We start from the raw sequence: 22572 nt of genomic DNA on the forward strand, positions 1-22572 counted from the left end.
AGTCATGAGTTTGTAAGAATTCTTCAGTTTTTGTACTTGATACTTGCCTCGATCCATATTTTATCTACTTCCATATTTTTAATTATTTGATTTATATTGCATAGTAAAATTATGTTGTGCTTTCTGTGTACCTTGAATTGTTAACTTATAAATACTATTGAATTGTAATTTTTTCTCACATACTTTATACACTTATCTGAATAGCTTCTTTGTAAGACAGTGAGCAAAAAAAGGAAACTCTCGGAATAATTTTTGTTCTAATGATCAGATTTTGACAAACTAAGTTATTAGTTCAAAAGGATGACCTGATATATGCAAGTTAACTAGTGTTAGTGTTATATATTAACTAAGCTGCAGAATCAGGGACAAAAACGCACTTTCTCTGAATAAACAACTTTTTCCTAACGGTCTTGGATTTAAACCATCAAAATACGGGGAGTTGCCTCAATTTGAAAAACATGGCTCAATTTAGACAGAAAAGCGGTTGGACCGCTTGATGTAAATTTTCCTTTTTGAGTATTTATCTCGGGCGAACTAAAAAATTTTAGTACCGAAAAAAAAATGTAAAAAAATGACTTTTAATAATTATTTATTTTTTATTAATAATGATAAAAATGTTTTTTAATTGTAGAAATGCAAATTCTTACTTTCGTTTTAAACAGTGAAAAGTTGATGTAACAAAATACAACATTTAAACAAAATTAGTCAAATAGTTCTTAAGATAGAAAAATTTAACAATACGTCTTTCTTGTTTGCTAAAAATCATAATTTGAGTTCAACCTTTTAATCATTATTTAGATTCTTCAACCTTTATCACCCACTTTTAAAACTTTTTCAGTTTTTTTTACAGCTTTTAAAAATGTATGTTCGTGTTTCGTTCATATTTATTAGTGAAACAAAAAAAATGTTAATTAAGAGTTAAAATTTTAAAAATATAAAAAATGAAGAAAAAGAAAACCAATAAAACTGACAAAAGATATGAATTTTCTTTTCCTCCCTCATTTTTATTTTTTTTTTGTTTAATTTTTTTTTTTAAATTTAGAAAGTGAGTACCTTTTCTCAAGCTTTGTCATCTGTTTTTAAAACCTCATTTCAAATTGTGAACGAGGTCAACTTTGTTGTCAATCTTTCATGAATTTGCATCCTCCAAGAAAGATAAATACTCATCACGGATGCTACAGATAGTGTCAAGAGAACAGGTTTAGAAATCAGCTGTCTGTTCCTTGGAAAATTAAAGCCGTGTTTCAATTTCCGACTCCAATTATAACACTTCAGTATTTGGCTGCTGACCAAAACAAACTGCGGACTTTCCTGAAATCATCACCGGACATTAAACAAACGAAATGAAATGAAAGTCCATTGAAATAAAAGTTTTTGTTACACCTCGTAGAAATGGGCCCGAATGGGGTTGATCTCGTGACGTCACATTTCCTACATTATAGACGTCATGACCTTGAATTAAAATAATAACAAAAAAATAATGATCTTGGTGACTTTTCTCCTAGTTGTACCTTATCTGTCACTAACTTCCCCCAACAGGTAGTTATGTCGAATTTCTGGGACAAGTTCCGCTAAAAATGGCTTTCAAATGGCACCGGGCAATTACCAACTGTTTTTTGGTAAGTGAACATTTTTATATAATTTTGTCGTGATTACGGAAAAACACGCGTGAATGAGTTATTTTTCTATCAATAATTACATCTGAGCGAAGCATAACCATAAAAAAGAAACAATATTGACTAAATCATCCAAACAAAATTAAGTTTGATTTATTTCTCACTAAAGTAAAGGAAAAAAATTTTTTTTTTAAAATTTCCTTTTTTAATTATGTTGTATTATATTTTATGGTTTATTGTTTTGTTTTTACAGAAGAGTGATTTTTTTTTACATTCATTTCTAAAATTGCTTTCATAATTTTATTTTTGCATACATCTTTCATTATATTGTTTTTAAACATACTTTTACCTACATTAACTTTTTTTAATTTTTGACACCCAAATATGATGTAAAAGCTTCAGTTATTATAATTTTTTCCTAATGTATATACCAATGGTGAGAAATATTTTTTTTTCTAAAATAAATTCATATTGATCCCAAGTTGGTAATAAAAGTCATATTTCGTTCAAAGCATTTAATGCTTCTAAACAAATATAATGATATTTTTTTACGATTAAAATAGATGTTAGTTGACTTTAACGTATATGAAATTAACGGTTAGCTCTTTAACATTTTTTTATTTACTTTTTTTCGGGGATTTCATTTACCTTGACGAAAAAGTTTGTTGTGGGATTGAAATAACGAAGTTTTAAATCATACGATAAAGTTCTGTCGCACTTAAAAGCAAATTACCGTATTCGAGTAGATAGAAATAACAAATACGCGAACTACGATTACTGTCTTGATAACGTATGCGTCAAATGTATAAACAAATATTTAAAAAAGCGATAAATTGAGATTAAGAGTAAGTGAAACTCTGTTATATTTATTTTACTTGGAAAGTTAAACTTACATACATTTTGATTTTTATAGATACAAAAAATCTAAAAAATTTTTAAAAAAAAGTTTGCAAATTTCTATGGCAATTTATTAAATAAATAATAAATAAAATTAAGCAGGTAAATAACATGACGTTTATGTTAATAAAGGTTGCGTTAATAAACAGGTCCTGTTGTCCTGTTTATGTTAATGAACAAGTCTATTTATCATAAATATTATTAATGTGTTCTTTGCCAAAATATTTTTAAACCATTTTGTATGCGATTTTCGTATTTCTTTTAAAATTAAATTTTTATTCAATGGTAAAAATGAGTTGCATGAGGATATGTAAGTGGGAAATTGATTTCTTAAATCATATCTTGTAAGAGTAAAATATTCTGCATTTAAACATTTTAGTTTCATGAAGCAAATGGCGTTTAGTTGTTTAGTTATGTTTATCCCAATTCTACAATGCACATCCGTTCGTATTTTCCTCATCGGATTTTTTTTAATTTTTAATTGAATTTGGCGACTTCGCTCCCTGCTCACACAGCTCATCAACACCTTTATTGCTCCTTCTAATTCGTAATTTTTTCTTTCTTTTAAGTCCATATTTTTTTAAAAGATTATTTTGTTAAAAAAATTTTTTTATGATTTCATGAAATAACATTTTGTTAATATATTAGCAAAATGAATGATTACATAGATTTGAAAAATAATCCACTGTACTAAAAAAAAAATTAAACTTAGGAATACCTATTGTATAACGTAATAAAAAGCAATAAATGGATAATAAACTAACTTCTTGAAACCTTACATAAAAAAGCTGTTCACATTCGCGGAGATTTTTGTCACCATGAGTTTTTTTCTTTATGTTTGTAAAAATTTCGAAATAAATATTAAGATTTATATCTCGCAACATCTAATAATTATTCACATTTTATTCATATTTTTGGAACTTTTATTTATTCATATTTTTGTTACTTTTGGCAATAGGTTAAGAGCTTGCTTATAAAATAAGATCTCGTGGTAAAAAAATTTTTTGCAACAAAGCAAAAATAGTAAATAAGAAATTTTATCAAAATTAAAAAAAAAAAAAGGCAGAAGCAAGAAATTTCTAAAAAAACAAATAAATAAACAAAAAAAATTTAAAAATCGACGGACTGTAGATCATTTCGTATTGTTTTTTTAGTAAAAGTTTAACGTTTGATAATTCTCAAACCAATAATTGAATTTCATTTTTTGTATTTCATCGTACTCCTTGTATATTTTTTTAACACATCGTTATTTCAAACTTTCTTAAGTCGACTAGTTTCTGCGCAGAAAAACAAATTGTAACGTGAAGTTGAACACCCAAAGCAGCAGTAACGGTGTGTACGTTTTCTTTTAACATAGAGAAAAATAAGAATTTTTATGTGCGAGAAACATTACATCTACCAAAATGCTGTTAGCTGTTATAAATACGATATGTTGTGATATAACTGTTTGGTTTTCGATCAAGTTAACTCGCTGACCGGCCTGTGTAGGGGGCAGGGAACTGTCCTTGCATCAGAAAGGTCCTGGGTTAGAATCACGGGCAAGGCATGGGTGTTTCTTTCTCTCTGTGTGTGTTTTATGTCTTTTCTCCTTTGTGTGTGAATGTGACCCGCCCTATAAACGGGCTGTGGTTGTGTGAATGGCGTGGCAGAAGTCGAATTCCTAGCCATAGATGGCGCCACTGAAAAACAGGAACAATCGCACCTCCACTGCCTAAACAGGCATACGACAAAAAAATCAAGTTAACTCGTATTACCATGCATACTCCGTAGTATTCTGCATATATAGTTTCAGTAAAAGTGATAAAATTGGAAAATAAATGTATTAAGTAGCTTATATACTTCCCTGCTCAACACAAAAATACTTCATTTAAATTTCATAAGTTTTTCTAGCCGTACTGAAAGAAAATACATGCTTTTTTCAAATGGAACTTAAGAATTCTAACATATTGGTAATAGGCACGTTTGAGATATTAAGTATACTCTGAAATACTTTATCTTTATTGCAGATTTAAATACATTATTTTTAATTTCCTTATGTATTTAGCAGAAATTATCCACAAAAAAATTTCTTCGCGAAAAATATTGAAAAAGTCGTCTATTTTTTATTCTATTTTATTGCCATTATAGTAATAACGCTGAAAAAAAATTTTCTAAAAATTTTTTTGTTCAATTTAAAGGTCAAATATTGCTACAAAAAAGACTGAGAAAATGATTTTATTATTGAAACTAACCAGAGATTGTGTAACATACAAAGAAAAACCAGAGAAACCACTCAAATCCAATTTCCATTTTTTGCTCGGTGAAAAAAAAATTATGGCAAGATTACCATACTGTATGAAAATAAAATTTCTTACCACAAAAATCCGGTTAATAGAACCTAATTATATGGTATTTAAACCATTCATTTTATAACCTTCGTTGAACAGCTGACCCAATTTTTCGTACTAATGTTTAACTCCGTAGCCTTGTAATTTTGAACCCGATCCAGAAAACAAGAGAACTCCTGGATCAAGTATTATGAGAAATTTACTTTCGTGGTAGACATTCTGATGGAACTAACTAGCATTTGCGTTACATTGAAAGGAAAGCCACAAAAACCTCCCACGGTTAGCCTGAATGCGAGGGGACTCTAACCCATGATCCGTCTACCACTGAGGATATCAAGTTAATAATAATCTTGAATCTCTGGAGGACTTTTAGATTGAACTTACCCGCATTTGTGCTACATGGAGAGAAAAAACACGAAAACTTCCCCCGGTCAGCCAGACAACAAGGGGACTGAGAGGACCACTGAGGATATTTTAAGTCAGCCCTGTGGCTGGTGCGGGACTTAGTTATCTTACATGGGAAACAATTAACAAAGGACTTGAAAACTTTTAATTCAACTAACATCAAACGATATTTTGAAAGATTGATATCAAACGTTTTGAGACAATTCAGCTTTTCCAAACTTTCATTGAAATTAATCATCTTAAGTAAGAATATGAAGCAAAAAAAAAAAAAAAGAAACGTGCACAAAGTACAAATGAAAATGCATAAGAGCGCATACTATAACTTCAGTTCTATAAACAAGAACATTCTTCAGTGACACTGAGCAAGGATCTTGTTTATAAAACCGAAACTACATTATTTATTCGGATTGACCTTTTCTTGGGACTCCTGATCTTAAAAGATCATGCACACTTCCTTCCATTACTTTTTTATGTGACCAACAGTTAATTTTTGAATTCTAAATTTGAAGACGTTTGCAGAATATGAAACTTTCTCGGTTTCTTGAATAAACAAAAGACGAGTGGCCAAAGGCGTGTTTTTCCCAATCTTCATATTTAAGCGGATAAAATAAACACTCATTTAGGAAATAGAATTCAATATATAGGTATTGATTTCAATAAAAGTTTCTAGAAACTGAATCGCCTCAAAACTTTTGATTTCAAATTTTTTTTGCAATTCTTGTTTGAGGTTTGTTAAATTAAAATAATTTCAAGTCTATTCTTAGTTGCTCCCTCCTTAGGATGTCTGAATCTACAAGTTACTAATTTAAATATTAAGAAATTTTGTTGAGAGAAAAAGTTGGAATGGAGAAACATATCATCAAAAAGATTTATATCTCTACTGAATATAACAATGTTTAATTTTGAACCGATGTGAAAAATTCAGTTTTTAAACGCCTCCCTATCGGACTAAAGGAATTTTTTAAATGACTAAGAATGTGGGCCAAAGTTTCTTTTTTCTCCGACTGTCCAAATTTTAGGACCTTAGGACAAATGATCCTGGAGTTATAAGAGAGACAGACACACAAACTTGTCTTTTTTATTTTCACAGACATAGATACATACTTTTTTTAAATATTATCTAGAGTTCATGTTTCTAAGCATAACAGTTTCCTCGTAAAAGAATAAGTCTAGTTTTTTTTTTCACCTTTTACTTTCCAATTTTTAGTTGATAATTTTGAGTTTTTTTCCTTATTAATCTATTTTGTTTTTCTCCTTCACGCGTAGTGAGTCTTGTGAATGGGCGCCTGTTTTTGAGCACTCGGAACGCGGCAACTTTTTCCACGTTAATGGTTTTCGAAGCAAAGTTTTTACATTATCAATTAAATGTCTTTCTGCGTCAGTTTTTTAGCGATTATTCATTTCATACTTAATGTCTGTTAATTTACCCGACACTGAAAAAAAAAAAAGAAATCATTAGATTTTAACTTTATTTGGATGCTTATATATTTCATTAGTTGACGAAAATATTTCAGGAAAACACTCGATTTAACCAATTTAAAATCTTACAAAGCCTTTTAAAACTGTAAACGATATTAATGTTTATTTCGCAACAGATATCATTTGCAGCGTAGAAGGGAAAATTGAATCTTTTTTTCTTGTCTGATAAGAAAAACATACAAGATGATTTTAAAATCATCAGACAAACTTGAAGGGGAAGTGGGATCCATCAAAAGAATTAAGAATCCATTACATAAAACGTCATCGTACGTCGCTAGGGGTGCTTCCCTATTATGAACTGTTTTTACATGTGCCTTTGAATAAATACCTACAAGTAGAACAAGTGATATTAACTTAATTTTATGTTTTTTAATAATCATTGTAAAAATTGGCATTCTAATAGATGCAGAAATAGTTGTTTTACAGTAATTTGAAGATTTGGCGAGTTTGTCAAGTAAGTGACCAAATTATTAAATTACATTTAAAAATCTAATACTTAACGAATTTAGATGCAATTTTCAACCATAATTGTAAGAAAACATGAAAATGAGATAATATAAGAAAATGAAAAAAAAAAGGAAAAGAGGAATTTTTCTAACAATTACCTATCAATTCCTCTCGGTTTATTCCTCTGTCAATCAAACGGACTTTAATGTTTTTAATATGACCTTCCTCAGTAATGAATCGTTAAATTTTGATTGCGTTTGTGTGTTGTGACCACTAATATGCGTAATTTCTGACTTCATTTTTGATAAGTATAAAAATATAAATTAAGAGTGGTCATTACGGAACACTTAACAGAAAAAAAAATTCATGAGTCAAAAAAATTGTCCATTACTTTGCGAAATCTACCATTTAGTTTTTCACAGAGAGTTACAGCTTTAAATTAATTATCCATTTATTAGTTATATAGAAATTCCTGTCTTGAAATATAAGTAAAACAGTACTTTTTATTCTTGTATTGTCAGCATTTGTTTATAAATCTTTCCCGTACTTGATTTAAAATGTTAAACACTCAAGTTATTGAACAAGTAATGTAATATATTCAATGATATTTTTCCCCATAGTCAACCCTATATTTACTATTTAATTAGAAGAAAATAAGCATACTTCTTCCCAACTGTATATATAATATCCAATGACAGAAAAGAAGGAATACTAAGAAAAAGCTACAGCTGCTCATCCCGTCTAACAGCTGGCAATGTAATAATGGATTTGATAGCTGCAGCCGACTGTATAAGCCAATGTGTTAATTGAGAGCCATATTATTCCTCAACTACAGTAAGACCTCGATTATCCGAGCTAATTGGGACCGCTAGTACCTCGGATATCGGAAATCTCGGTTAATAGAAACCATGCATAAAAACCCTCCGTGCTTGTGAATTTAACTACTTTTAAGGTAAAAAACAATAGAACGCGTCTTAAATGATAAAAATAAACATATATGAACTTATGTTTCACAGCTAAAACGATTTAAAAAGGAAATTAACTCTAGTAGTAAATTTTGAAAAGTAAAATGGAATTTTTTTTAACTATACTTAGTTAAGTATCGAAAGACGCATATTCAAAAATAACACGAATCTCAAGAAAATACAACGACCCGGACAACAACGAACTCAAATATGCACAATTTTTTCCAAGCTCATTTTAGAAAGGAGGTAAAAAAAATAAAATTAGACTTCGTTATTGCCTCGGTTAACAGAAACCGCGGTTAATCAAAGCTCGGTTAATCGAGGTTCTACTGTACTTTTTATGACACGCTTTGCACAGTTTAAAGTCTGAAGTTATGCAATTCTGATACTTTATTTCTGTTTATAGCAGAAAATGACGTGCGACTGTAAAACTCATGCCTAATAATAAATTTTATCGCGTTGTTTTCAACAAATAAAAGTTATCTAAATCTAACGTTAGTAGCTGCGATAATTTCTTATTTTAATGGTGGCGGAGTATAAATTGAATGTGAAAATGAAAGCCATTTTTTGCTATAAANTCATTAGTTAAAGAAAATATTTCAGGAAAACACTCGATTTATTTAGTCAATTTAAAATCTTACAAAGCCTTTCAAAACTGTAAACGATATTAATGTTTATTTTGCAACAGATATCATTTGCAGCGTAGAAGGGAAAATTGAATCTTTTTTTCTTGTCTGATAAGAAAAACATACAAGATGATTTTAAAATCATCAGACAAACTTGAAGGGGAAGTGGGATCCATCAAAAGAATTAAGAATCCATTACATAAAACGTCATCGTACGTCGCTAGGGGTGCTTCCCTATTATGAACTGTTTTTACATGTGCCTTTGAATAAATACCTACAAGTAGAACAAGTGATATTAACTTAATTTTATGTTTTTTAATAATCATTGTAAAAATTGGCATTCTAATAGATGCAGAAATAGTTGTTTTACAGTAATTTGAAGATTTGGCGAGTTTGTCAAGTAAGTGACCAAATTATTAAATTACGTTTAAAAATCTAATACTGAACAAATTTAGATGCAATTTTTAACCATAATTATAAGAAAACATGAAATTGAGATAATATAAGAAAAGGAAAAGAGGACTTTTCCTAACAATTACCTATCAATTCCTCTCGGTTTATTCCTCTGTCAATCAAACGGACTTTAATGTTTTTAATATGACCTTCCTCAGTAATGAATCGTTAAATTTTGATTGCGTTTGTGTGTTGTGACCACTAATGTGCGTAATTTTTGACTTCATTTTTGATAAGTATAAAAATATAAATTAAGAGTGGTCATTACGGAACACTTAACAGAAAAAAAAATTAATTAGAAAAAAAATAGTCCATTACTTTGCGAAATCCACCATTTAGTTTTACACAGAGAGTTACATCTTTAAATTAATCATCCAATTAATTATCCAAATTAATTAAATTAATTATCCATAGTTATCAGGGGTCTGTCCAGACATTTTGTGAAGGGTCCGGTTTTCGTGAAATTGTGAAAAAATTACTCACATTCTTTCAACCAGGGTCCGCTTTTATGAATTTGTGCAAATAGGGTCCGTTATTGCAAAAAAAAATTTTCAATGAGTTTTTAAATTGTAAAGACATACGAGAATTATGCTCAACACTGTGAAATTATAATTTAAAAAAATTGCAGCTACTAAATTAGCGATGCAACTACAAATATTTGGTATTTAGTCTATACTGCTGAACGCCGAATATTCATTTCGGAAAGAATCGTCTGCCGAAGACAAAACCTAATTCGTTTGCATCCATCTTTCCTGTTTTCAGCCCTGGGAAGGGTTTATTCGATTAAAAAAACAATATTGAAGATGAACAAATTTGTGAAGGGTCCGATTAAAAGAAAAATAATTTTGTGAAGGGTCCGTTTTTTAGTTAAAATATTTTGTGAAGGGTCCGTTTTTATAAAAAGATATTTTGTGAAGGGTCCGTTAACGGACCCAAATTTCTTCTAAACAGACCCCTGGTTATATAGCAATTCCTGTCTTGAAATATAATTAAAACAGTACTTTTGATTCTTGTACTGTCAGCATTTGTTCATAAATCTTTCCCGTATTTGATTTAAAATATTAAACACTCAAATTATTGAACAAGTAATGTATTATATTCAATAATATTTTCCCCATAGTCAACCCTGTATTTACTATTTAATTCTAAGAAAATAAGCATACTTCTTCCCAACGGAGTATATGCTATCCATTTGACAGAAAGGAAGAAATACTAAGAAAAAGCTACAGCTGCTCATCCCGTCTAACAGCTGGTAATGTAATAATGGATTTGATAGCTGCAGCCGACTGTATAAGCCAATGTGCTAATTGAGAGCCATACTTTTCCTCAACTACTTTTTATGACACGCTTTGCTCAGTTTAAAGTCTGAAGTTATGCAATTCTGATACTTTATTTCTGTTTATAGCAGAAAATGACGTGCGACTGTAAAACTCATGCCTAATAATAAATTTTATCGCGTTGTTTTCAACAAATAAAAGTTATCTAAATCTAACTTTAGTAGCTGCGATAATTTCTTATTTTAATGGTGGCGGAGTATAAATTGAATGTGAAAATGAAAGCCATTTTTTGCAAACACCTTCAAGAAGAAAAAAGTTGCCTCATATGGATCATTTCAGGGCTGGGATAGCCTTGTTGGTAGGGCACTGGGCCCATGATCAAGAGGTCGTGGGTTCGATCCCCGCCAGTCGAAGACTCTCCGCTTAGTAAATGGTGACTGATGCACGTTAAATTGGTCGAGTCACAAAGTCCTCCATGTTCCCATAACAAATTATACCGCTAGGGGTACTGATCCAGGAGTTTCCTTGTCTTCTGGATTGGTTCAAAATTACAAGGCTTCGAAGTTGAACATTAGCACTCATAAACCCAAAATTGGGTCGGCTGTTTGATGACGGTTATGAAATATAAAATAAAATATTTTGAAGTTAACAGTCATTTAGAAATATATTTCTTTAAAAAAGAAAACAATATTAGAATTTTAAAATATTCATCTCGTTGCTTTTTTTTTTATTTATTATTTTTAAATGCACTTTAAAGCCGTGTTCTACTCGAAAAGCTTAAAAAAAAAGTTTATCAGTTTATTTTTAGTTTTTCGGCCTCCCAGAGAACTTCGCTCAACGTTCGTTCTCGTCCCTAAACCATTCGAATGCCAATCAAATTTGTTCCAATAGTTAATAATGTGTAATTTTAACTATATTTCTTTTCAAGTTGGATCATATAATTCGTTTAAATATTATTACTCCAAAATTATTGCTTAAATATTGGTGATATTAGTAATTGTTTTAGAAAACCCCTAGTTCTAAACCGGGTAAAAGAGGCTTTTTATAAAACGTAAGTCTTTATCATACGTAAGCATTTATCATATATATCATCAATGGTTTGACAGTTCAAGGAGGGCTTTGGTCTTCTCAAGAAGTTTTTTCCAGGCCAACCTTTTTCCTACTAGCGTTTTCCAGTCTTTAAGACCGAAAGGTCTTTTTCTAGGCCCTCTATCCATCTCCGATTCAGTATACCTTTTTTAGGCGTGCCAAATGGTCAGGAATTAAAAACTCCTCTTGTGGTACGGTCTTCATCCATTCTGATAATGTGGCCTGCCCATTTTATTCTTTGTCGTTTAATGAAGTTAATATTGTCAGGCTCATTGTATGAGTGATAAAGCTTTAAATTAGTTCTTCGAATCCGCTCACCATTTATTTGAATTCTTCAAAAAATACTTATCAAGACCTTTCTCTCAAAGATACCAGACATAATCTCATCCGTACGAGACATGGTCCGCGCTTAACAAGCATATGTTAAAATTGAAGAGATTTATACAATACAACTTTTGTTTTTCTATGAACTAAATTAGATTTTATATATTTTCGAATTCCATTAAAGCCTCCATTGGTTATAGTGATTCTAAACGAAATTGTCAACAACCTCAAATTTATATTCTTCAATTTCTAAGTGTGTGTTATTAAAGATTGTTTCAGTACAGGGCAGATATTTAGTTTTGTTCTAGTTTATTCTCAGGCCCATCTTGAGAGGCGATTTCTCTAAGGAAATAAAAGCCTGTCTTAGTTCTATAAGTGTTTTAGCAATGATGCCTACGCCATCAGCAAGGCCAAGAGTTATACAGATTAATTAAAAATATTTCCCCTGGTGTTAATGCTGGAATCTCTCAGTACTTTTTCAAATGTTAAATTGAACACATGCATCCCCCTGTCGATTACCATTATTTATTACCATTTCGCTCGAAAGATTATTCCATATTTTAACCCTAATTTTTAATTTCATTTAGTGTCAGGCCAATCAACTTAAATCATTTTTTAGGCACTTTCTCGCTCAATGCTGCAATGAGAGCTTTTCTATTGATGCTATCGTAGGCAGCCTTAAAATCAATAAAAAGATGGTGTGAATTTATTCCAAATTCTTTAGTCTTCTTCAGAATCTGCCGAATCTTAAATATTTGCTCAGTGGCGGATCTTCTTTTCATAAATCCACCTACCAGTTTTTCCACAAATGGAGAGATTCTGTTTTATAAAATATTTGAAAATACTTCATAGCTTGTACAGACAAAGCAAGCTATAGTTACAGCATTCAAGTAGATCACCTTTCTTGTGTATTAGACAGGTTACACTTATTTTCCCTTATCATATATTATTGCACAAATATTATACGTAAGGTATCTTCAATAAGAATTTAAACGGCCATACAAATGAAATGAAACCATTTACTTCTCGCTCTTGGCGAATATTTGCTACCCATAGTGTATGATGAAAAATATAATACAATATGCATTAAGATCTTCTAGATGGAATAAGAAGGTCATACAACTGAAGTGCTTACTTACAATCAAAGTAATAAGAAAATGAAATTTGCATTCATTTTAAGATAAAAATACATGATATCGAGATTTATTTATAAGGAGCTTTACACGTGTTTGTCTGTCATCTATTAATCTTCACTAAATTATTCTTATCTTAAGGTCAACAATAAGACGATGATATGCGGGGTTCTTAGAGGAAGAAGTTTCCGATAAAAGTTCTAGATTCTAGTACATTTTCTTAACCTTTACTGTAGTGTTAAGCTGAAGTTATGAGCTTTATAAAATATTCCCAAAAAAGTTTTGAACTTCAAAAATGCGTATTATTGTTATTAAGGAAAGAAATAGCTAAATACGAGCATATTATTTCCGATTGTGGGATATTCAGATTTGCTTTTCTTATATTAAAAAAAAACGTAATATTCCACCGTATAATATTTAGTTTCGAATAAAGTTTCGTCAATAATCGGCTTCTTTTTTTCAACATTTTATCTCGTTAAACTTATTGGTTGATACTAAATTTGAAATTAAAAAAATAAAAGGAATAAGAATAGAAAGGTTTGAAAAAGAAGAATAGAATAGAATGAGGAAAAAAGGAGAAGAAGAAAAAAAGAAAAGTATTTCAGAGTCTGAGTTACGTTGGTAGTTGTTCCAATAAATTCACATATTTTGAGCAACTAACTTAATTGCAGTATTTGCTCTGGTTAAATATATCGGTAGGTACTAAATTTGAATTCCTAAAGAAAAGAAACGAAGAAAAAAATTAAAAATATTTCAGTATCTGAATTACGTATGTTGTTTAGCAATTGTTCCAATACAGTAACATACATTGAGTAAGGTTACCAGATTTAGGTTTTCGTAAAATTCAATTGAAAGAAACAATTCCAACCCACTGTAAAATCCTGTACCTAAAGCTATTAGATTGCAAGTGCCTCATTTTATTGTATTAATTTTTAACAATCGTTGTATTAAGTTTATGCAAAAATAATAAAACATNAGAACGTATCCAATGAGCGAGCAAAGCGAGCATTGGATTGCGAAGCAATCCGAAATGAACTGTGAAAGCAGTTCCGAGGGTTGGTGAGCGCCAGCGAGCAGGGGGCGAAGCCTTCTAGTAATATAAATTACATTAAAAAACTAATATTCTGAAGAAAAAAAAGCGTGTTTCAGGGCAACCAGATAACACAAAAAAGTTCCACTCGGCGAAATAAAAATTTCTTGTACAATTATCGTACTGTACAGTAATGCATTTTCGGTTTTAAAAAAATACATAATTTTGGTTGATAAAATTAAAACGCACGGTATTATGACCATTTATTTGGTAATTTTTTCTTAGTTTGATTGGTTGGCTCTAATGCCACTTGCCACACGGGCAAGCCTGCTTGGTGAAACTGAGCAAATTTAAGGCAGAGTGTGCGATTCTTGTTTTTCAGTGGCGCCATCTATGGCCAAGAAATCAACTTCTGCCACATCATACGTCACACCTGTTTATAAGGCGGACCCATTTATACATCCATTCATTCGTCCACTGAACGTAATTTTGACCTGAATCAGAGAATGATCGATCTCCAATCCAGTACCCCCCAGAAGTATTGATTTGTCATGGGAGCATGGAGGACTTTGCGACTTGACAGAATTATAACGCGCATCAGTCACCAACTACACGGGGAGTTTTCGCCGGCGGGGTTCGAACCAACGAACTATCGGACATGGGCCAGTGCCCTACCGGCCATGCTATCCCGGCCCAATTTTTTCTTTCATGTATTAACTGCCGGATAATCTGGTTTTCAAAGTTCTCTTAACCACACATTTAGAAAGTAATACAAAACTGAAAAACAAATTTGACCAAATAAATGATTTTTATGCCATATTCTAAGGTGCCATGAAAAAACTACCAATTTTTATCCCATTTCCAAATTTTATAACTTATTATGAAACAATATTTTATTGTTAAGTTTACCAAAATCATTACCAAAGCGCTTCGATAAAAATTATCGAACTCTTTGGTGTTGCAATACCGTCAAAAACACGCTGAACTTTACCATATTCTGGTAGTTTCGACCATACTTTTTTCTCTCAGTCAGAAATATAACATTTCTTTCGCTCTTAAACCGTTTGTGAAATCAAAACACTTTCAATATTTGTGTTATTATCTTTAACTTTACTTTCTCGAAAAAGAAACTGAGTAAAAACGAAGACATTGGCATGTTTTTTTAACGGCGTGTAAAAATATTAATTTTGGGTCAAAGGAAAGTATAGAAACACGGATTTAGTTCAGGTCGTGTCATACATTTCAGACTACACCAAGAACTAATTATTTCACAATTTCTCTCGAATCTTTTCTCTCTTTTTTGTCTTATATTCATCAACAACAACGTCACATTTCATTATAATTTTATGTGAGTTTATTGTAATTTTAAAAGTTTAATTTCTCTTCTTCAGCAAAACTTAATTTAATGTTTATATTTAAGTTTATTATGTTCATTTAAAAAGATTTCTGTTAACTTTATTTGAAATTTGATCGTCAGTTTACATTTATGAAAGCGATTGGAAAGTTCTCTGTTCATTTCCTTGGTAAATTTCAACTTTTGTTTAAGCTTCCAACATTCTAAACTTTTTTGTTCAATTCATTAATAAAATTCAAATTGGTTTTTATTATATTTTAAGTTAAATAAAATGATTCAAAAGTTCTCTTCACCTTATTAATAAATTTCGAATTCGAATGATATTTTCTTATCTAAATTTACTACATTAATGAAAAATACACATTTTTATTTAGATTTACTGCAACAATTCAGTTGCGATTTAGCTTTGCATATTGATTTGTGTAACGCTGCTCTTATTTCCTCATGAGTTTGTGTTATGTCACACACTAGTCAATGAATTATGATGAATAAGAATAAACTAATTCCGATAAATAAAAATAAACCAATAAAATTACAACTACAAAAAAAAACTATAATAATTCATAAGTTATTTGCTTACTTGCTCATTAAAATTTTCCATTTGAGTGTTAAATTACTAAATTTCAAAATTCCTTTTTGAATTCATAAAAACGTTTAAAATGTGATTCTAATTTTATTCATGTTTACTACAATGGATCAAACATTTTCTGTTCACTTTTATTTTGCTTAAGTTTCAACGTCACGAAAGTTCTTTTTTCAGTTCATTCTTAAATTTCAAATTTGCTTGTAATTTTTATTGAATTTGATTTCAATAATTTAAAAGTTTTTAACTCTTTAACAAATTTCAAACTCGACTGTTATTTTATTCAAGTTTATTATAACGATTCAAAAGATTTTGATCAGTTCATCATAAATATTTAAATTCCAGGGACTGAAATGATTTTTGTTCAAATCACCATTAAATTTCAGATATGATAATTATTTTATTAAACTTTATTACAATGATTCGAAATTTAGCTTTCACTTCATTAATATATATTTCAAATTCAAATTTTATATCCAAAAACACAAAATAATTTTTTTTCAGTTCAGTTTAAATTGCTCTTCAGAATTTTTTCTCAATTTCAAATTTGATTGTTGATTCGTTTAAATTTATTACGATGATTGAAAAGTTCTTTAGCTAATTTCAATATCATTTTTATTAAACTTTACTACAATGATTTAAAAGTCACTATTTGATTTCCTAAGTAAATTTATAGTTTCATTGTCCTCTTATATTTTCGCGTGACGATTTGAAAGTTTTCTATTAACTTCATTGATAAAAATTCAAAAGGGATTATAATTTAATTCAATTTGATTATCATTCTGTTAGAGATAAACTGCACCCATTACCATAATACCAGTAGTAAAAATTACCAAAATTAATTAAGCGTCATCTGAGTATGGCGATTTCTATACAGTTCTCTTAAACAGCGGTTCTCTTTTATCCATTAAATATTCTTGTTAGTAAACACATAGTTTAAATTAATTAGATTTTAATTTGATTTATTAGAATTTTTTCGGACGTTTTGGCCTATTTTATAACTAAATTTAAAATCTGACTCACATTTGGAGTCCTAGTTCATTTAAATTTATTGCGATGCTTTAAGGTTCTTCAATTTACTTCATTATATAATGCTATAAATTCAATTTACTTCATTATTTTATTTAAATTTAATAAATGCTTTAAAATGCTCTAATTCTTTAAATTAAGGTGAGTTACAACCACTTTCCCCTGAAGCAAATAAATTTCTTCTTCTATGGAAGATAAACATGCCTTCACCAATTCAAGTCGAGGAAAATGTTTCTAGCCCTCATACAAAAATTATTGGAAAGCATTCAAATCCGCAGGCTGGGATAGCCTGGTCGGTAGGGCGCTAGGCCCATGTCCGAGAGTTCGTGGGTTCGAACCCCGCTGGCAGAAGAATCCCCGTGTAAAGTGACTGATGCACGATAAATCTGTCGAGTCGCAAAAATCATCCATGTTCCCATAACAAATCAACACCTCTGGGGGTACTGGATTGGAGATCAATCGTTCTCTGATTCAGGTCAAAATTACGATCTGTGGATGAATTAATGGATGTATGGTCNACCAGTGGGGGTACTGGGTTGGAGATCGATCGTTCTCTGATTCAGGTCAAAATTACAATCTGTAGATGTATGAATGGGTCCGCCCTATAAACGGGTGCGACGTATGGTGTGGCAGAAGTCGAGTTCTTGGCCATAGATGGCGCCACTGGAAAACAAGAAAAATCGCACCCCATCTGCCTAAACAGGTATACGTCAACAACAGCAACACAACAGCATTCCCATGTGTGGAGAGTTGAGGTGTTTAAGTTTCATCGACAGTTGAATATAAATTAGCGTAGGTATTTTCTATAACAAGTCTTTAAATACTTAGTGGTAGATTAGACAGTATATTTAGAATGTCACTGAAGAAATACTTGACATAACTATCCAAAATCTTATATTAAATAAATATTGTATAAACTTCAAAAGAAGTGAAGAGAAGAAATTTATCTCTGGCGACATACTTCAGAGCTTGATTACATAATATGACCTTGTTTTTCATAATTGTCTCCGATTTTATTACCCTAAACGATAAGAAGAAAAAAAGATATGGCGTGAGTGATTATATTATTTACCGAAAAGAATTTCTAAAAAAAATCTTGTCTTCTTCAGTGAGTTTAGACGATGACCTTTTAACTTCTTAATTAAGAATAATAATACAAATTTTTATTCAAGTCATTTTATAAATATACTTTAGTTTCTACACTTGTGTGATTCTTACACATCTTTGATTAAATCATTTTTGCATTATACATCTTTGCATCAAATATATCGTTTATGCTTATTTTTATACACAATACCTTAATTACCATGCCTAGTTTTCCAAAAAAATTAAAATTGTATCCAAAATTTTTAGTCTGCGTCTTTAGTCTTTTTTTTTAAAAATTTAATTTAATAAAGAAATATTGCTCTTTACGATAATAATTTTAAAAGCTTATTTGATTTAAATACAACCTAAATTAAGTTTTATAATCGATTAATGTGTTGTAACATTTTGTTTCTTCAGTTTCATTATTTAAAGAAGATGAGTGCAATAATGTAATATTTTGTGGCTCCATATTAAATAAAATTTGTATTGAATCATTAAACTCAAACTGAAAATGTATTTCCGACATTGAAGCGTTCTCATCCCATTTTCAGCTGTAAAGCCATCGATATTTCATAAAATGCATATGGTCACAAAACTGATGACATTGCTTTTCTGGCGTTGGCTACGGAGGGCTAAAAGAAACTTCTATATATGTGTAAAAATGAGAAGTACACCCTTGTGCAAATTAATTGAAACAAACTTTTTTTTCGTGTTTTTTAAAGAAGATGTTTTGGGGTTGTTTCGGTTACAATGGGGTTGGACCTTTGCTGCCTATTGACGGTATGATGCGTTCTGAGCAGTACATTACTATTCTGAGTAAAACAGTTGTTTCAGAGTTGAAGAAACGATACCCTGATGGAACAGGGATTTTTTAACGGGATTTAGCTCCTCGCCATACGTCCAAAATTGTCAAGAAATTCATGTCTGAGAATCAAATTGAGACATTGGAATGGCCAGGGAACTCTCCGGATATCAACCCAATTGAGAATCTCTGGGCCATAATCAAGAATCGCCTATTAAATATGGACTGTACAACTATGGAGAAGCTAATCACGGCGTTAATTCATGTGTGGTACAAGGACAAAATATTATAAATGACTGTAAAAAATTAGTGGAATCCATGCCGAATCGTGTCCAAATGTTAATAAAGTGTCGTGGAGATCATATTATGTACTAAAAATTTTTGAGTTTGTATAAATTTAAATAAAATAGCATTTTCTCTTAGTTTTCTGAATTTAGTGAGTTTGTTTCAATTAATTTGCACAAGGGTGTAGAAAGCCAATTGTTCAAAATAAACAAAAAAAAAAGAATTACATTATTGATTTAATTGAGCTTATTAATTTACAAAGGTTACATAATAATTAAAGCTATATTTTTGTTAAAATTACGCTTCATAATTTACACAGAAAAAGAAAACGGCATTTTATTGCCAAAGAGACAAAATTGAACGAAAATCAACATTCGGTATAAGATGAAAGATATTGTTCAGCGATTTTACCATAAATTTCCGTTGAACCCTAAAATATTTAGCTTATTTTTACCCACTTTGTAGCAATGCTTTTATTTTCACTTCCTTATATTTTTCTTTGGTTTCTAAACACTTTAAGAATTTGCATAAGGTAAAAGATTTGAATTGTTTTGTTTCCAAACTATGTAAAAGGAAATTTTCTTCATAAAGAAATTTTTTGAATTACATATATAATTTCCAAGTAGTATTAGCTATAATTGTATTTATTGTATATAATTGCAATGTATATGCGTAGATTACATATAAGTTGAAAGAAATGTATTTAAATCAAAGGTTTGCCCATTTTCAGAAATTTTCTTTTAAAACACCCCATTATTCTTACAGAGCTAGACTAAGATACATCAAAATCGAATAAGGGAAAAAAGTCAGCGCAGGCGGAAAATTTTTACCTGTAAATTAGAAGGTTGCTAAAGGATATAAAATAGAGTAAGTAATGCAGTTAACGCAAAGAAATAGCTATTCAACAGCTCCTTATTAATTCCTTAATTCAACTTAATTCATATGTTGCTTTACAATACCCCATTTATAAGTGTTGTGATATTTTAGAAGCACTAAAAAATGAGTAATTTTATATAAATATAACTTCCAAAATTTTTTTAGATTTTTGTATTTGTAAATAAGGTAAGGAGTTACTAAGATAACTAAAAACTATTAAACTAATGTGTGCAATAGTAGAAACCCATAGGTGCCAACTTGCATGGAAGAGAAAATTTTTCCTTAACCCCTTAACGATCGGTTAAGTTTCAAGAAAACGGTCAGAAAAGTGCCTGTTTTTTTTGGCTTTTGTATTTGTATTACGTATTTGATCAGTGCTGCAACTATAGTTTAAAATAACCTAACTATCTACAATTACCTTAAAAATATCCTGCTACTGCCATCTGGTGTGTAAAATGAGAAATAAATTTTTTTCTGGGCAAAAGAAATGAATTAATTTTATTCTTATTGGCGCGTTACTTCTGAACACTCCAGCCCGTCAATATCACGGGAGCGAGAAATAGAGGGCGAAACTTTACCCCGTCATTTTCACGGGAGTGAGAAAGAAGGGGTTAAAAGTAGTAACATTTATGTTTTATTGTATAAATTTTATTTTATTAGTAAAATCCTAAATCCTTTTATTATGACAAATCAATTATTCAAACCTATGAATGTCAGATATAATAGTTAAGCAACTATGCTTTAAAGGTTGGTGAAATAGCTAGAAAACACGGACTACTTTAAGTACTAACACTTCGAAAAATCTTTCCTACGGCGACACAAGTTGGCAGCAAGCAAAATTTAGACTTATTAAATGTTAAAACTTTTATCGAAATCTTAAATGGTTCATAATGAGACATAAGCATATATGCCAGTACTTTTACTTTCGTTACTTGTAACGCCGGTACAAGTAAAAAGTACGTACTTTTACTTGTACTTCGTTACTTTTTAAATTTAGTACTTTTACTTGTACTTTCGTTACTTTTTTAGGGAAAAAGTACAAGTATTTGTAACGGAAATAGCGAATGAAATCGTTTCTTTTTTCTGAAACTCGGTAAGCTTTCTGAAAAAAAAAAGAAAAAAAAATTAATTAAAAAAAATGCTTACGTTTTTTTAATTTATTGAATAATTAACGGATTTATTTTTAATTAACGTAAAGCATATCAATTTTGAATTGATATCCAATCGTAAAAAAATTATATGTGAAATATAATTCTGCACTACCTTCTAGTGCTTCCGTGGAGCGCTTATTCAGCGTGTCTAAGCACGTTCTGAGAAATTCTGGCAGCAGACTCAGTGACACCACTTTCGAAATGCAATTATTTTGCAAAATGAATAAAAATATTAATTAGCAAGTTATTTTCATTCATTTTCGAGTTTTATGCATTTGTTTAATAAATGTTAAATAAAAAATGTTGGATTTTGTTATTACGTTTTTCAATTTTCTTTTTGAACTCACTAATAATNAATATAACTTCCAAAATTTTTTTAGATTTTTGTATTTGTAAATAAGGTAAGGAGTTACTAAGATAACTAAAAACTATTAAACTAATGTGTGCAATAGTAGAAACCCATAGGTGCCAACTTGCATGGAAGAGAAAATTTTTCCTTAACCCCTTAACGATCGGTTAAGTTTCAAGAAAACGGTCAGAAAAGTGCCTGTTTTTTTTGGCTTTTGTATTTGTATTACGTATTTGATCAGTGCTGCAACTATAGTTTAAAATAACCTAACTATCTACAATTACCTTAAAAATATCCTGCTACTGCCATCTGGTGTGTAAAATGAGAAATAAATTTTTTTCTGGGCAAAAGAAATGAATTAATTTTATTCTTATTGGCGCGTTACTTCTGAACACTCCAGCCCGTCAATATCACGGGAGCGAGAAATAGAGGGCGAAACTTTACCCCGTCATTTTCACGGGAGTGAGAAAGAAGGGGTTAAAAGTAGTAACATTTATGTTTTATTGTATAAATTTTATTTTATTAGTAAAATCCTAAATCCTTTTATTATGACAAATCAATTATTCATACCTATGAATGTCAGATATAATAGTTAAGCAACTATGCTTTAAAGGTTGGTAAAATAGCTATAAAACACGTACTACTTTAAGTACTAACACTTCGAAAATTCTTTCCCACTGCCAAACAAGTTGGCAGCAAGCAAAATTTAGACTTATTTAATGTTAAAACATTTATCGAAATCTTAAATGGTTCATAATGAGACATAAGTGAGGAACTTAAAGTTATATAATCAGATCCTGAAAAATAAAAAAAATCAATCAATTTTGCAAACGAAAGTGATTACATTTATTTTAAAGAAACAATAGCAATAAAGTTAAAAGAATAAATTTTATCTATTCGTGTAAGAGAAACCACAAGTCTCTATCTAATACAGACAAAACATGTGTTCTAAAGTGATTCACTCTAAACAATTTTTTATCAAATGATCG

At 30.2% G+C, this 22572-nt stretch overlaps 1 protein-coding gene across 2 annotated transcripts in view; it reads left to right on the top strand.

Annotated features, from left to right (window-relative positions):
* Window positions 1–1179: 1179 nt before the first annotated feature.
* Window positions 1180–22572, top strand: part of LOC107455405 (protein spaetzle) — a 36038-nt gene continuing 14645 nt past the window's right edge. For both annotated transcript variants that reach the window (XR_011637350.1, XM_071183681.1), the window contains exon 1: window positions 1180–1619. Coding sequence is in view for 1 of the 2 variants with exons in the window: in XM_071183681.1 (XP_071039782.1) it covers window positions 1578–1619 (42 nt within the window). In the remaining variant the exon portion in view is untranslated. The remainder of the gene's footprint in view (window positions 1620–22572) is intronic.

Source organism: Parasteatoda tepidariorum, chromosome 7, assembly GCF_043381705.1.
Source record: "Parasteatoda tepidariorum isolate YZ-2023 chromosome 7, CAS_Ptep_4.0, whole genome shotgun sequence".
In the NCBI taxonomy this organism is placed as follows: domain Eukaryota; kingdom Metazoa; phylum Arthropoda; class Arachnida; order Araneae; family Theridiidae; genus Parasteatoda; species Parasteatoda tepidariorum.